The sequence below is a fragment of the Anser anser genome (genome assembly GCF_964211835.1).
Source record: "Anser anser genome assembly, chromosome: 1".
NCBI lineage: Eukaryota > Metazoa > Chordata > Aves > Anseriformes > Anatidae > Anser > Anser anser.
This window is the reverse complement of record NC_139720.1, coordinates 100,467,232-100,484,555: the sequence shown is the minus strand read 5'-3', so window position 1 is coordinate 100,484,555 and position 17,324 is coordinate 100,467,232. Positions and strand designations below refer to the sequence as shown.

General features: G+C 47.5%; 1 protein-coding gene across 6 annotated transcripts in view; it reads right to left on the bottom strand.

Moving 5' to 3' along the window:
* LOC310902287 (uncharacterized protein) overlaps window positions 1–15,997 on the bottom strand; it is a 31,743-nt gene extending 15,746 nt beyond the window's left edge. Inside the window, exons 1-5 of one of the 6 annotated variants that reach the window (XR_014586609.1) lie at window positions 11,863–13,160; window positions 11,506–11,661; window positions 9,143–9,932; window positions 4,985–5,110; window positions 155–2,437 (exon numbers count right to left, since the gene is read on the bottom strand). Coding sequence is in view for 2 of the 6 variants with exons in the window: in XM_083843601.1 (XP_083699727.1) it covers window positions 2,323–2,437; window positions 11,506–11,661; window positions 13,171–13,341 (442 nt within the window). In the remaining 4 variants the exon portion in view is untranslated. The other 5 variants (XR_014586610.1, XM_083843601.1, XR_014586612.1 and 2 more) reach the window with 5 other exon arrangements.
* Window positions 15,998–17,324: the final 1,327 nt, after the last annotated feature.

Genomic DNA, 17,324 nt, shown 5'->3' with positions numbered 1-17,324 from the left:
GTTTCTTTATACTCTTCTATAATTGTTACGCTTTGAAATGGACAGACGTGTTTCTACGATAAGCAAATATCGTCTGTCTGAAGTGGTGGGGAGGTGGAAGTGGCTCCAACTCCAACCAAGAGTGGCAACCAAAGTGGTTGTGTTAGGGATATCAGTGTCCCTTTTATTTTCTGGTGTACCGTATGACACAATATTCTGTATGGCACCTGTTGATTTTGACAGACAGTGTGCATGCGAGAGCTCAACAGTGATACTTACAGAAGTGGAGGTTGTCTTTCAGCCTGACAATAGAATACTGAGAGAAGAGGGAGAAAGCTCCCTTGTCAAACATCATCAGGGATGATGACATCCCTGGTAGGAAGGATGTCACAGAAGTACTGAGTATGAAAATGATACTATGTTTTTCATGTTTTCATTCTATCTGCTCTTCTATCCTGACACATCTCTGATACCCTCTCTTTACCAAACCTCAATTTTCCTTTCTTTCTGCCACCTTTGCAATAACTGCCTTTTTAAGAGTAAGTGAAAGTCGTCATGAGATCGTAGAAGGCGGTTATTCATGCCCACCACGTTGACTGGAAACAGGTCTCTCTCCTACTTAAGAACACTGTAATTTGTTAGGATAAACAGGGAAAAATCCTCCCTTTGTCTTGATCATCTAATTGCATGTCACAATTCATGACTGAAACTCAGAGTTATGGCTTTCTTGTGTTAGTACAGTGAAAGATGGCCCATACTGAGTTTCCTTTCTCTCCTACCTTGGCCTCCTTTTGGCTTAATGTTGTGTTTATACTCCACATATCCTCAGCATGTTGGTATGTCGGTTACAGATGAAGATAATAACTTGGCTGGGGTTTAATAGTCATGCATATACAACTTAAAAGTGGTAATGCTCTTTAAGTGGCCTCCAGGGTCTTTATGTGATTCCATTATCAGATCCAAGGTGTGCTGCTAAAAGCTGGAAACTGTAGCACAATGGAAAACCACTTTGGTGTTCATACTTAGGAGCATTTCACCTTGTGGTCAGTTCACATGTGCTTCCTTCGGCACTTTTCTGGTGTTTTTTAAGACAAGGAAATAGCAGCAGTCTATATGGAGCAGCTACTATTTGTTCCTACCTCCTCTTTTCACCTAGCTGTTTACAGCTGCCCTTGCCTACTGACTGTTTTATAGGCAGCGATGAATTTTCCATGCTCCTCTAACGATTTGTATAGCTTTCCGCCCCCATTAACCATCTGCTGTTTTTCACACCCATGGCATTTTCACCAGGGCTGTTGCAAAATAGCTAGTGCCCACTTAATAGGCAGATTAAAGGTGATTTGGAGCATATTGTGAAAACAGAACTCGGCTTCATCGGCTTTGAGGTGGCGCCTGTCCCTGTAGCTCACAGATGGCTCAGAGTCATAAAACCTGAACCGTTTTTCTTAGGACTCAGTCTGCACGTTTTTCAGACCCGAGTCCAGTCATTTTAAGAAATTATTTGGCACAATGAAGTGCAAATCTGCCTCCAGAGCGTTTGCAAAGAAAGAAAAAAATGATCTTGGCACTGTGCATCTTACTGTGTATATTTTTCCCTTGAAAGACCTTGCTTTAATTATTTTATTTTTTTTTACCCAAGTCTTGCAAATCTGAGTGGCAAGACAGACCTGCATTGTGCTGCAAAGATCCTGCATTTTTCCAATGAGTCTTGAGTTGTGGCAACTTACCAATTTCTTTTTGCTGCAGACTGTTAGAAGTAACATTCTCATGGGGGAAAAAAGATCAAATCATGGAAGTGGTCAGTATATCCATTTGTAGTAAGGTATTTAATTTTTATATGCAAAAATTTGCATAAACCAACAGAACTGTTTTTGTTTTAGGCTGAGATAAATACTGTCATCCCATAATTAAGGGTGCATACAATGTATTCATCTCAGAGAGGCCCAGGGAAGCAGTTTCAGTATGTCTTAACAATGAGTCTGTTCTAAAAACCTTACCCCGTGCGGTCACTGCAGAATTAAAACTTCTGATGAAAGCTTGATGCTTTGCTTAAACTATTTCACACCATCTGCAGGCTTAGAAAGCGAGTCTCCATAGGGAAGTGTATTAGAGTAATTACGTGAGGGTTGTTGTTACTGTTGTAACTCCCTGTGTGATGCTAATGTTAGACTGACACAGTTATTGTCACTAAAGCTCATATGCAGCACTTAGGCCACTCGTTTATTATTAGCTACACCTCTTCTGAAAGCATCATGTATTCCTTTGCTGACACTGTGATTAGAGGTCTTCAGGGCCAGGTTCTGCCAAGCTGATGTCTCACCATGGACAGGTCATTCTGCTTACCTGTTGTCATTTGGCCAAGCCAGAGTTTGAAGCAATTACCAAGGCAGTGAAAGGTGAAGTATTTGGTGGCTCCTTCTCTTCCTGTTGTATTTTGTGCTTGCTTATTAACCAGATCCTGTTGGGAATAGGAAGTGGCAAGAAGTTGTGGACAAAGTCAAGAACGTCAGCTTTGTACAGGCAATTGAGCCAACATGAATTTGCCACGTATGCTTGAAGCTGAGCTCTTCTCTTCCTGCAGTCTCCTTTCAAGATCTTAGAGAGAAAACAGAGCTTCCGAGTCTTTCTGGCATCTTTTCTTCCACTGCAGTAGCCTAAAACCTTGTTTTTTCTGTCATATATGCCTCCACCTCATCTTTTTGCTGAATTAGGCCTTCTCTCTAGTCTGTCCCTGAGCACTTATGTGGCTGCAGTGCTGCAAAGGATTAGCATCCAACTGCTGAGACCAGACACTCCATGTGAAATTAATTTAGATGGCTCTGCTATTCAACGAGCTGATATCAGCCCTTCTCCTTTGTCAAACTGAAAAACAAGAGCAAAAGGAGTTATCCCCTTTCCTTGGCCTCTCTGGGATGAATCTCCTATTACATCTGTGACCAAGCAATAGAAGTAATAGTCCCAATCTGAAACTTGTTTGCACCTCTAAGTATATTACAGACATTCCTGAATATGTTGATTCTGGCTGAAGAAGAACTGATCCTAGTGGCTTCTGTTAGCAAGTATAGTCTTGGGAGAAGGGATGTGGTTCAACTGCAGTTGGGGGAGAAGGGTACAGAGCTCTCTACCTGAAACAGCTCAGTGTGCTCTCCAGTGCCAAGGAGGACAAACACTAATCCTAGCCTGTACTCCTACAGCAACTGGCCTACTGCATTTTCTTCTGTTGTCCACAGGAAAGGAATCAATCCCAAGCTAAAGGGGTGAATGACTGACCAACAGCCTCTGCGCTTAACTGAGGATGGGGATGAGCTAAAGCGGCTCTGAGCTGGAGCAGCGAGAGGCAAGCAAGCATGCTACAGGGTGATGCTTCCTTCCAAACTTGAATGAGAGAGAGGTGTTTTATGCCTCTGTATTGGTATACAGAGCCCTCCTAGCTTGTATGCTTAAAACAGGAGCAAAGGGTGTGGGTTGGTGGGAGGGTGTTCCACCTCCAGTCCCAGAGGTGGCAGAGTCCTTGCCTCTGGAAGAAGGGTGGAAGTGCTCCATAAAGGTTAAGGATGGCAGAGATTGAAATGCTACAGCCCCAGGCCTTTTGCAGGATGGAGTCCGACTCCTTTGGATACCAGGTGGCTTTCTGATGAGCATTCAACTACTTGACTCTAAAATCCCTGTAAAATATTTTAAATGACAAAACCATTCACAATATGTATAACTGGAAAAAGTGCCAAGATTCCTAATGCAATTTAGACATAGCTATGGGGGAGGTGGCTGTGCTTGGAAGGACATTATGTACGAAAACGAGGGGAAGGGGATTGTATCAGATGATCCACAGCAGCCTGTCTGCCAGCACAGCATCTGTTTTTAATTGGCTAATCAGATCCTGTTTGAAGCCTTTCTCAGCTGTGCTTCCCTTGAAAACCAGATTCCTTGTCCAGATGAGGCAGGACTGTTTGTGATTACAGTGCGGTTGGAACAAGAGCAGCAAGGCTCAAAACATATTGTGTGCTCAACACTTTCACCAAAATTTCATGAGAACCTCTTACTCTAGCAGAGATGTAGGAAGCAGAGTCTCTTCTTCATTCCTTCGGTCTATCAGAGGAGTCTGTCCTATGCTTTTTGGGGTTGGGGAGGAAAAGGAAGATAAAGAAAGGTCTATCGCTGTGCTGTGAAGGGTGGACCATCTGAGGCATCAAGCCTCAGTTCAGCATCCTCTAATACTGGTGCTTCTGGGTGGAGACATTTGTAGGGATGAGATCTGGCTCTGTAGCCTGGAAGTCAGCAGTGGCACAAGTAGCCTGGGCCAGGCCTTGGAGAAGTCATCTGCCTAGGTTTGAGAGGAGAAGGGACTGTACCTGGACTAGACACGCAAGCCAGCATCCACACCGAATGTGTACTGTCTACCACATTAGTCATTGTGGCCCTGACTCATCTCTGCCTGCTGCTTGCAGTTGAGCTGCTATCTGCATATGTCATTTTCAGATCACCCATCAAGGGAGCTGTGGGAAAATATGAAGCGAAGAGCTTAATCTCAGTCCTTTGGAAAGATCCTGTAACTCACTGAGAACACGAACAGCAAATGCTTAAGAGAAAGGGTCAGCATGATTATTTTGCTCTTGCTTGTTTGCTGTTTTTTTTTTCCAGAAAGCAATGAAAAACAATTTTTGAGTAGTCGATAAGGAAAATGACTGATTTAATCATTGAACCTTCAATAAAGACCTGGGATGATACACTCAGCATCCCTGCTGGGACCAGCTGTGTGACCCATCACAGGGTTGCACACACACTCTGTGCTGTGCATACCTACAGCAGCAGAGACCCTGCATTGTGCATCTTTTCCTCGTAGACACATGTGCCTGGTACCTTCAGGCAAGGGGGCTTCCTGCATGACTGGAATGCTTTGCCTGGGAGGCTACTGAACTACTTCATTGACAGGATCATTCACAACTGAGTCTTGCTCACAGGACTGCTTTGGTTTCTCTTGTGGCGTCAGGAATGCTAACAAACTCACCTACATAAAGCGACACTGCACAAAACCAGGCGGATGTATCAGTAGGATGGTGTCCTGTTCTGGGGCCGGGTGCACATCCTGCAGAGCACGCTAAGTGTTGTCCATTGGGTTTACCATGTTTATTTCCTAGAAAGAAGTAGTTACAAGCTCTATTCCTCATCCCCACCAGAATGTTTGCAACAACAAAAGAGCACATAACTTACATGGTTTAAAAAGTTAATATCAGCAGTTGGCTCACATAGCGACTTGGACACACTTTAGCCATTGCTAATACTTTGGCAGAAGAAGCCGTATTTACATGATCTGAATAGGTTTGCTTATTCACAAGCAAGATGTTACCCTGTCTGCCCAGGAAGGGCATTTCAAAGGTGTCTTTGCTTGCTGAAGGCTAACAAATTCTGTCACGAGAACAGGGAAGGTGCATTGTGGCCTCTTGACTGAATTTGTACTGCAAGAAAAGGAAATGCCTGCCTGGCATTTGTTAGCTCTGCTGATTCTCCAGCTCACTGATCCAATGGTAAACTCTTCACTGGATCTTGGTGAGGTGAGTTTCTACTGGAGCAGTGAGCTGGTCTGACTGCTGGCTACCATGTACCTGCTGGACTGAACATGGGAAATGGCAAAGGAACCATTCAGGGCAGGTGGGTTCATAGTGAATGGACCTCTTCTTCTCTTTAGCAGCCAGCAGTAACAACAGGCTCAGCATAACCAGACTCTGCTCTCAGTCTCATACATCCTGTGTGGATTCAGGAGTTCCTAAAAGTCTTCATGACACCCCATCAGTAAGCTGCAGGGGCCCAGAGATAAGCCACTAAACAGGAGATCCCAAAAGAGAATAACTGAGCCAGCCTGGCAAGTGCTAACCCAAGCACAGAAGAGCAGAGGAAAAAAAAAAAAAATCAGACCCCAAGGCCACTTGAATCTGTTGCTATCAGCCTGTAATGAGACCAGTCCATCAAAACCTTTGAGTCTGCGGGGGGGGAAAACTAACAGAAAACTGCTGGGCATAGCTGCAGCTCTCCAGATCTCCCTGGTCATGCTCTGCATTGCTTTCTGTTCCCAGAGAACTTCAGAAAGCTCCTAAAAATGCCTTTCAGTGTCATTCTGAGCTCGCAGGAAAAAGCCTCTCTGGCTTGTTATCAAAATGCCTCCGGAAGGCCTTGCACGTGGTATCAAAGGTGAACCTGGTGAAAAGTTACTGAGCAAAGACCAGCTGGTGATTAACAGCACGGGCAGGATGGTAACGTTACACAAATTAAGAAGTTTTAGAAGTGTAGAGACATAAGAAAGACCGCTGAGCAGAAGAGCTGCTCTGTTACAAGAACAGACAAGAGCATTGTAGACCTGGATTTCAAAAACGCAAACATGTTTTACTGTAATGGTAGGACAGCTGTATTGGCAGAGCCAAATTAAATAGTTACATTAGAGGGAAATACTGCTTGTCCTGTTTCAGAAACGTTTGTTTGCACTTGAGAATCTCTTTGAACTTAACTTTGTTATAGCGGTATAATGAAGCATTTTCAACGGACTGATCCGGGAATTTAAATATAAATAAAATAAAAAGTACAACCCAACAGTTTACAACCCCAAAGCAAAACACATAGAAATGTTCTGCAGTCTGGCTAGCGTGGTAGCAGCCATCAGCAGGATTTATGTGCCCGCCGGGGACAGCTAAGCCCAGGGGTACAGGATGGGCACTCAGTACACAGAGAAGATGGGGGGATTTATGCAGATGGAGTGGCCCTGAGCAAGATGCCCTTTCAGACATTTCCGGAGCCACTGATGCAGCTAGGCAAATTCTCTGCTGCATCACATTTAAATGTTTCACTCTATGCTCCGTGATCATCATTGTTATCATCAGCAAGCAAAACCAGTTAAATAGTCATTACAGAAGCAACGGTGAAGGAAATATTTGACAACTCGCAGTGAGCTTTCGAATCCAGTGACTAAAAACAGACTCTGGGGTTGCCCCCTGCGAAATCCCCTCCTACCCCATCCTCTGGTGGCACATTTCCAAGGGGACTCAAAGTGTGACAGACCCAACAGCGGGGCTGGAAAGGTATTGCTTGGTGTTTGCTGTTGGATGCAAGTTATTTTACTAATCCATGCGGGCAGTGAGCATTAGAACTAGAAACAGTCCTTAGACCTGTGGAAAATATTACATTGCAGAGCCAGTAGCAAGGTTTTCTCCTTAATGAAGGACTCCTTCATTAGCCTGGACTTGGGCACACGCACTGCCCGAAGCAATGCTCATCGGCTGTCCCACGGAAATACGCTGCAGCTCTGGAGCACCAAGCAAGGACAACATGGGCAGCAGACCACTCCAGTGGCATGCCATGCCACAGCACGGCTCGGTGTAGTCTGAATCCATCGTCATTAAATTAAGCATGCTGACTCCAGACACTTCTCGAGGTTTGGGCTCGATCATTTTTTGTGGGGAGGAACAAAGCTGCTTAGGAGCCCCCTGGATCCGTCAAGCACCCTCTGACATGCCAGAGGGTCCACGAGTTGGGTGCATGGCTGCCCTTTGGCACTGTGGGAGTGATGGGGCCATGCCCATGGCATTACTGCACCTCTGGGAGCTCACGCTGCTCCACACCCTCCATTTCAAGCTGCCAGCACCCTGCAGAGTCTGAACAGCACAGGGTTTGCTGTGCCTGGCAAATCCCAAGAGAGGAGCAGCTCCCAGACAGCAGTAGAGGCATGTGCACACAAAGCCAGAGAGAAAGTCTTTTCTCTTGGCACCGTAACAAGCCCTAACGAGAAGCAGCCCACCCAAGCGTTTGAAGAATGAACTCACCAGGAGACTCCTCGGCTCTGATCAGCCTCCAACCATCTCATCCGCTTGTGAGAAATAATAAGCCAGGGCATACGAGTTACTTTCATACACGCAGTTGAGTAACCTCACACAGGGCTCCTGGGAGAGGAGGACGGGACAATGGGGGGGCTGCTCCCCCAGGACCAGGCAATTCAGCAAGGAGCCTGGAGGGCCCACAGAAACCCTCTCTGTCCCTTTGGGAAGATGTGGGAGTGGGGTAGGGACAAGGGGACAGTGTGCTCCACTTCCCAGGGCCCAAAAGTCTATTATTTTTAACATGGACACAGGTTAAAACCTTCATGAACTCGGTTTATTCTCACAAGGCGCAGAGGAGGGCACAGCAATCTGCAGGCTCAGTGAGTGGCTTTACTCTGCTGCTCCAGCAAAGCAAGCTGATCATGTCACAACAGCGAAAGAGAAAACTTTCTCCTCCCAGACCCTTGCTGTTCCCCACCAACAACAACCTCGGCTGGCTGGGCCTGCTGCTGCGTCCCACGGAGGACATGCGCCTGCCCCTCGTCGTGGGCAGCTGCCTGAGACCACTCCGAAAACGAGCTAGAAAGCCCAGGGTCACTACCTCTTTGCCAAGAAATTGCCACCAAACCATTTGTTTACCCAAAGTGCTATAAGGACACCAGTTAGAGCGAGTGGCAGCTCAGTGAAAGGAGAACTGTTACGGTAAGCATACACAGTTCCCAAATTCAGTCCTTCATCCCTCCCATGGCACCGAGCGGCCTGAGCTTCAAGAGCTGTCGTGCCTGCTTGGGATGTGCTTTGCACCATGGTGCTGCTGTTCCCCGAGGTCCCTCTGCTGATGGGGGACCTGGCCCGAGCTCCCACCTGACCGCAGACCAACATTTTTGGCACAAGAAGGGAGAGCCAGGCTCCCCACAAACCACATCCAAAGCGGCCCACTGGAGCACAAGCACCGGCGTTGTTTGATGCACACAGAACACAGATGCCTTGCATTTAATCCCCTTGTAGCATTCCTTCCAGAAATTTTCCAGAGATTCCTCTGTGCTCCACCATGAGGATACAACAAAAGCTGTCAAGCAGGAATGCATGCAGCAAAGGAAAGCTGGCGAGGGAAAGACTGGCTGTGCCACCTGAAAGCGAGCATCCCTCTCCCCAGTGCTGCCCCAGCACTCCCAGGCATGCAAAGCCATTGGCCAAGCAGGCAGAAGGGTTTCAAAGCAAGTTTCCATCCTTCCCAAGCTACAAATCAAACATTGCTCCCAGGGGCAAAGGTGGCGACTGCCGCTGCTTTGTGATATATTTGCTGTAGGACTTTTGCTTTCTGGTCCATAAAAAAAAGCAAAAGTAACCAAGAAGAGTCTTACTGTTGTTCTGTTGTTGCTGTTGTTGCTGTTTTCTCATGGATTTGATTTTTGAGTCCTGAATCAGGTTCTCTTTGCATGACCTGCTTTCCCTAACATTTCAGTCCTCAGCCCTGTTTTCTGCCGGAAGATGGCTAGATAAGGCTAATTAGAGATGGAAACTTTCTCCATTTCTAACAGAAAAAGCTAACTATCTTTGACTTTTCACATAAAACACCTTCTTCCGACAACTCGTCAGACATCTGGAGACAAACAGCTGCTAGGAGGAACCAACACAAAACACATATGTTTTGAATAATTCAACTGACTGAAATGTTTTTGCCTCTTGGTCACCCTTGTTTTCCCCTCTTGGTTAGGCCATGTCAGATCCATGTTCTACATGGCCACTTCTGGTCAAAGTCTTCCAGGAAAAAAGAGCAATGAGACCTAGTTTCCTACCCAAAAAAAAAAAAAAAAGTAATTCTCCCCCCCCTCCTCATAAGCAAGGACAGAAATCCACCTCTCCTTTCTGTTTTAATGCTGCTCTTAAGAGAAAAGGGACATTTTCAAGTTGTAGATGGAATGAAACAAGGTAATTTATGCTGATGCTTTTGAAAGACTTTAGGCCACTGTCTCAGCAAAATGCAGCCCCAGCAGGCTCGTGCCCTACCTGGGAAACCGCAGTATGTGGGCAGCAAAGCAAGGTGAGGCCGAGGCACATTTCCCACACCACGCTGTTGCTGACTACAGCCAGGGGAAGCTCCACCAGCTCACCAGCCCAAAGGGATCTTCAGCTCAGTCAGTCCGAAAGGATCTAGAAGGGAATGAGCTGGCATTCACCTGCATTTTTCAAAGGATTTTAATAAGGTCTGTTGGAAGATAATTCACAGACAGTGTATGGATACAGCGTTGTGTTTTTTTTTTCTTTCTAGCCTTTCTGCCCAACAGTGTTTAACCTCAAGATTATTACAATAGATATTGAAATGCCTAGCTGTTAAACTGCCACACCTTCCCTGCTGCTACAAAGCCACAGAGGCTTCATGTGCTGGTTCTTGAACTGCATGTGTTTAAGGAAGAGCAGAGCCCTGCACGTCCTGCCCCACACGGCGCCAGTGGAGCAGTGCTGCTGCTGACCAGAGCCCGGCAAAGCAGCAGGAGCAAGGCCAGGACCATGTGGTCAGCCTTCCAGGGCAGAAGATTAGCCAAGACTGAAGATGGGGCTGACTTGGGCTGAGCTGACAAATGGTCTCGAGCACAGAAGGAGTCACACAGTGCTTGGGAGCCTGATGAGGGACTCGGCCTGCCATGAGAGCACTGCATGCGGTTCCTCTCCAACAGCACAGCTTCTCCCAGGCTCACACAGCAACTCAGTAGAGCCCCTTATTTTATTTTGTCTCTCTTGCATGACGAGCAGATGACACAGATGACAGCTGCCTTGCAGAGCCTCTCTTGACCAGCCATCAAGGTCTCCTCAGGATCCTTCCCTCCAGGACAAGGCCTCAACCTACCATCCACAGTGCGCCTTCCTCCAGGGACCGCACTCACCCATTTTTCAGCTCAGCCACTGATAAGGACCGTGAATAGCTTTGAAACTCCCCAAGCTGGTCCTAGGACCCACGGCAGAGTCCTGTGCCAAGCTGACACAGGCTGCCCTGCAGCCCACAGAGAGTGCCACTGGGTCTGCTCACATCCACACATCACCCCTCCATGGACAGGAACATCCCCACCTGCTCATCACAGAGTGCTCGCATGGAGCTCTGCTCAAGCATGAGGGGCAGCAGGACACCCCAAAGTCATTCAGGAGCATGGTCCCACCAAACAGCTCTCCATCGATGGTTTTCACCATCCACCACTGAGCTGCTGGTTTGCGCCTCCTGGGCATCCCAAGCACACAAAGGTGGCCCCAACACCCTGCACAGACGTGACGGAGAGAGGAGGAGGAGGAGGAGGACTGAAGCAGCTCACAGAAAGGGGGCACCTTGTTCCTGAAGCCCAGGAAACACCTGGCTCAGATTCTGGGAGCCCGAGTGTCCTGTGCATGCAGTGGGATACGGCTGGTTTCTCTCTTCTTTTCTCCCTCCCCTGTTCAGTACATTATTGCCACCTGGGATGCTAATAAAGGTTTTGTGTAGGCTGCACCTGGCTCTCTGGCTTTTGTCCCCTTTTGTGTGCTCTTTCAGAACTGCTGTTCTGAGTCAGAAAGGACACCAAGAGGGAGGCTATTTCCAGCCACCAGCCCTGCTGCACCATCCTGTGTCAGAAACAGCCAGTTCCGGTCCATCCTGGCTAAAACTCGAACGAAGCCACTCAGAATCCTTCAACAGCTGACATCCCTGTAGCATCCCAGCTTCAGTGTAACAAGGAAGCCTCCATTACTAAATGCTTACCCTTTGGGCTCCAGCTCCCCAGGAGACTTGGCCCCTCTTCAGGGCCGTGGCTTGGTCACATTGGCCCTGGTACTTGCCAGCCCATGTGGTCCAGCAAATGTGATCCCTTGGACAGACAGGACCTGCAACTCGCTTCACGCTCTGCAGCTTCGTGTCCTGAATGATAAAGGAAGAAAATCAAATCAGAACTGCATGTTGTGTCTTTGCAGGGATCATTTCCTGACACTATCAATGCTCTGGAGGTCCCTACTTGAACACTAGCCAGCTTTTGCCTACATGCAGCCCTAGGACAGCCCCAAACGTGGCCCTAGGGTCAGAGGTTCCCCGTCTCATTTCCTTGGTACTTGTCTGCCTCACCCCAAGCTATGTCCAAGCCTGCAGAGAGCCTCCACCTCCCAGGGAGTCTGCTAGCGGCATCTGGACATGCCACCATGCAGGGCACTGTACGACTCCTGCCCTGCACAGCAACAAGGCTGCCCGTGACGTGCTGCTTTCTTGTAGGTTGTCTAATTTGGGCCCTGGGGCAGGCACCAAATTCATTACTGAGAAGCCAAGGTAGGAGGAAGTGAAAGCCACAAGGGCCATGACACCTGTTCTGCCTCTTTGTTTCTCTTGTCTCTCTCTCTCAGGAAACCTTGAGTTTCTATATTTGAGCACTGATTACATCCTGAGTTCGTCCTTATCCTTGTTTGTGAAGTTTGACTGAATTCACACACTCCTGTGTACATAACAAGCTGCCCCAAGGCTGCCAGGGTGTTTGCACATCTGGCCAGGCTCCCCCAGGCCACAGGGACACACACCCCTGGGTAGGAGGCATGCAAGGCAAACACTGGGCTCTGCAATGCTGAAATGCAAGCAGACACGTGAAGCCAGAAGGGATCTGCTGGCAGCACAGGCTGGGCATAGGAATGGCACAGGCACATTATTTTGGCCCCCACACTGCTCTGCTTCTGCTTTGTCACTGTGCCAAAGGGTCCCATGCACTTGCTCTGCCACCACGCTTCACATCCCACCCCTCTCTCTGCTGCTCCCAGGCCTTCTGTTTACAGGAGGACACGGTCCTAACGCAGAGCATCCAGAATCACACAGGTTCTTCCCAGCAGATGACAAAGAGTTTAAAAGAAGGGACAGGTGCCAGAGGAAAGTGAGGACGGAGCATGGGAAGAGGTGCCCAAGGATGCAAGATATAGGTCCTTGCCCTGGAGAGTGGAGCAAGAAAAGGCAGGAAAGCTGCAGGGGGGGATTTTCAGCTGACCACAAAGAGGAAAAGGCTTAAAGTCAGCCCAGCCTCGGAGCAGCTCCTACAAAGGGGTGTGAGGGGAAAGTTCCTGGGGAAAGTCTTGGCGGTACAAGTAAAGGGTATAATGGTTGGGGGTCTGTGGGAGAGAGTGGAGAAGAAAGCTCCTCCCCCCCCCCCCCCTTCAATAGTATACCACTGAGAGTTTTTCCTTTTTCCTTTTTTCTTTTTTTTTCTTTTTTTTTTAATTAAAAGGACATTTAATTATCACATGAGCTGAAGGTGACTCAAAGAATCACAGAATGGCTGATGTTGACAGGAAACGCTGGAGGTCATCCAGTCCAGCCCCCTGCTCAAGCAGGGCCACCTAGCGCAGGCTGCCCACTCACACCCACTTAGGATTTCATGCCAGCCCCCAGCCCACTCACCTTTTTTTCTCCCCAGTCACAGGGGGCACACTGGAGAGAGGCAGACAGGGTGGGCAGCTGGATCCTCTTTGACCAGGTGCACCTGGTCAAAGGCACGTGTCCCAGACAGAGCTTCCAAGGGCAGCAGAAGGAAGGTCGCCACTGTGTCCTGCTCCTTCTTCCCATTGACATTTCCGTGGTCAGGCTGAGCTAGTCCTGATCTCTCTGTCCTTAGTGATGTGTTCTCCCTTCTGAGATTTACTGTCCTTTGCACACAAGTATCACACTCATCCATACAGAGGCCTATGTAAGAACCCATACTGCATGGCCCGCCCAACTTTTCTCTACTCCATGTCAAACAGACGAGAAGCTCCTTGTTAAAAGTGCTGCCCGAATGCTGCTCCGAGCTAATATGTGGTCTTCAGCCCAGAGAGCAAGCACGCTGAAACAAGGCTGGGAGCTCACACTGTAACACCAGAAGAGAAGGGAGAATCTACAGAAGGGAAAATCTGCTATTCAAACCCAACACCCAGGTGAGTGTGGCCTTTAAAATGCTCTCAGTTGTCTGGAAACAACTCCCTAGCAGCTTTTGACTAGCACGCACTGCTGGGAGCAGAGGTGGGAAGCCACTCTTCTCATATTTGACCTGCTATGGTCTACTCTTGAATTATCTTTTCTGTGCAGCTGTCTCCTAAACAGGATTTGCCTTAAGACTTCCTTATGCTTGTCTGTGCTTCTTGAGGCGGAAGCACAGGAATCTGTGCAAGCCCACGCTGCAGCAAGGAGTGTTTCGTAGCAGTTAGCTGGAAGGGACACAACACCGTGTGACTATTTCAGTTTTCATTTCCTTCTCTTTACAGGTCTCCACTAACAAAAAAACGGGGTTAAAACTCTTTCTCCCCCCGCGCTGAAAGGCAAATCAATTGACCCTCAGGAGACCCTCGCAGCGAAACGAGAGCGCCTCAGAGCACCATGCCCGGCCCCCGCGGCCCGCCCGCGCTCTCGCTCAGCCCGGAGCGGCGGGGCGGGACGACGACAAAATGGCGGCCGCCCACGGCGCCCGGCCCGGGACCGGGATGGGACGGGGCCGGGACGGGGCCGGCGCTGTCCGCGGTGCTGAGCGGGGTTTCTGCCCTTGGGGGGCTGGATTAACGAGGTGGGGATGAAGTGTAGAAGCAAATTGCGACTGAACGTTGGAAATCGGGTTTAGGGCATGGAATCGTGGTATTGTAGAATAGCCCGAGGTGGAAGGGACCCACAAGGGTCATCGAGTCCAACTCCTGGAACCACACAGGTCTACCCAAAAATTCAGACCATATGACCAAGAGCACAGTCCAAACCCTTCTTAAACTCCGACAGGCTTGGTGCCGTGACTATGTCCCTGGGGAGCCTGTTCCAGTGCATGACAACCCTCTCAGTGAAGAACCTTTTCCTGATACCCAGTCTGAACTGCCACTGATGCATGAGTTTCTCCACCCTGTACCAGCTCTGAGGTACCATCACCTTCCAGCCCTACAGACAGAAAATAACTAACACCCAGTCATCTGTGTGCTTCACAACATAATCCACGTTCCAAAACAAATTTCCTAAATGCTGCAGGAGAGGGCCTCTTGCTGAACTTCACAGCAGCCTGAAGCCTGGGGGAAGCAGAGAGGCTGAGGAGTTTCAGAGAACGACTTCTGTAAGAACACACAGATAACTGTCCTTTCAGCAAGCCTGCCTCTACACAGACACTATGAGAGTCCCTCCAAGCTGTCTCTGACCTGAAATTAATACAAATCGTAAAATGAGACTCAATGCAGAGGTGGCCCATTTATCACTGGCCCAAACAGGCACATGCAGCTGCTGAACAGGTGTGTGATACATACAAAATATGGCAAGAAGCAACAGAAAATGACTGAGGGATTTACTCGAAGAACACAGCAAGCATGCACAAGTAGAACAAGTCAGTGCTCATTCATTCAGACAAATAATTAGAGACAGAACAGAATGGGGAATGACTTATCTGAGCCTAAATACAGGCATTGAAATACCTGCTTCTTTTCTCTCTCTTAATTGTAGAGCCTGTGTTTCTCTAAAATGAGAAATAAAAACCAAAAGCTTTCTTCATTAGCAATATTTATTTAGGGTGAGCTGAACTGGTTTGCAGATAACATGAACTATCCTAGAAAATTTCAGAGAATAAAGGTAATTGGCTAAATTGGGCAGGAATTAAATAAAAAGATATATATCCACTTTTGCAGACAGGATCAGGGGTCTGAACATTAGTCATCAGTAACATTGCCTTGTTTTCTCTTTAAAAAGCCTACATCAACAGTGATTTTTAGTACCCACAGCACTGAACACATAGGAAGAAATCTTTTGAAGATTTTGAAGTCAGGAAGAAACTTTTGAAGGCAAAAGGTTCAAGAACAAATTACGTCATGTGTATTTCCTAATGGAAACATTGCCCTTGCAGTATTGAGTTACTTTCTTCCAAGTACTATGCAGCCAATCTGAAATACAGGTAGTTTGTATTTGAAGCATTTACAAAGACCCTTGGCTCACAGTTTTATTTTTTTAATAGGTTTTGCATGGCCTAAATCCATTTTATTTCTCAAGAGAACACCAAGTGTGTAAAATGAAATCTCTCTCTTGTACCAGCCTCATTGCTCAGTGCACACTACATCAACCACCTTTCCCCTATATGGATCAGGGAAAACAGGAAATGAGAAGAGGCAAAAAGGTGACATCAGAAGACTAGGGTTCAAACAGTCCACCACAGTTTTAAGTTTTGAGGCCAAGAAAGCTGAAAGTCAAGAAACTCCAGTAACACTCTCCACCTCCTAGCATACATCATGACTCTCATTTTCCCTTTCCTAGCACCAAAACCTTGTTGTAGGAAAAAAAAAAAAAAAAAAAAACTCTTAGATATAAAAATGGTTCTAGAAACCTCCTCTGTAAAGCTGCACTCACTTAAAGGTGTTGGTGTGAAATTGTTTTAAGGAGCACATACCCATTTTTTTATACTGTGTAACAAGCAGAAAGCATGCACAATCACCTTTTCATTGTCATAAAGGAAGATGACTTCTTTGGCCATGTGAATTTGCCAAGCTATCCCGATTACAAGCCACATTCAAAAACAGAATGGTCATAACTGGGCAACAAACACTACATGAACACCATTCTCATGTGAAAGTCTGGCCTCCATCAAGACACTTGTGAGGGGGCTCAGATGTCATCTTTTCATTCAGGAGGGTCCATCTGAAAGACTTTCATTCTGTATTGTCCGTCAGGATGGTTTTTGGAGGGTAGGGTGAGGACACCTATGTCTTTCCATGAAGATCGGGTGGCTGATCTCCTGAGTACTATTGTCCCACTGTCAGAGAAATTATTTTTTGTCTTCACAAAAGCCTGCTGCCCTTAGAGTGGCTCTAAGGAAGGGAAAAGCTGCCTTGCACTCAGCAGAGGCACCGTGCACCTTGTGATGATCACTGGGACTGGTGATGCACTCTGCTGTTGAATGCATCCTAACTGCCACTGCTGAGTGGGACAGGAGTAAATGTGGAGCAGGCTACAGTGGGCGAGCCCCTATGGCCAAGAAAGACTATGGGAGGGTTCTCAGAGCTGACACCAGGCTTCCAGCCATACAAGGTATATGATCTCAGATTTGAGTGGACTGACAGGATTGTTTACGAGTGCAAACTGGGGCGGGATGGGGGCTTACGCATTTGCTAGCTGAAACTGGAGAAGGCCATTTGTATGTAGTTACCTGATCCCTCAAGCTGGTGCCACAAAATGAAGAGACATAACTCGTATCATCTCTCCTTAGCCTACTTCCAGTTTCTCTCGTGTGACTTAAGCGAGTGGGGATGGCTCTGTTGCTCTGTAGTCACAGCAATACCTCAATACCTGCAGCTGCTAATCAGAACCTGTATTACCCTATTCTCTGCAATGACACAGCAAACTCATTGCCCTCACCCACAAAAAAAACATCCTGAAAAAGCCCATGTACTCCCTTACATGGACAAGACATTTATTCACTAACCTGTAAAACTGGAGTCAGAAATGAGGATTTATGTGGCTCTTCCTAGATCCCCTCTTAGAGTACTGGAATAGAGGCCATATACTTTCATTCTTCTGGAGTTTACCTTGTACTCCAAGATTTAACATTAACATTGGCAGACCAGAATGCT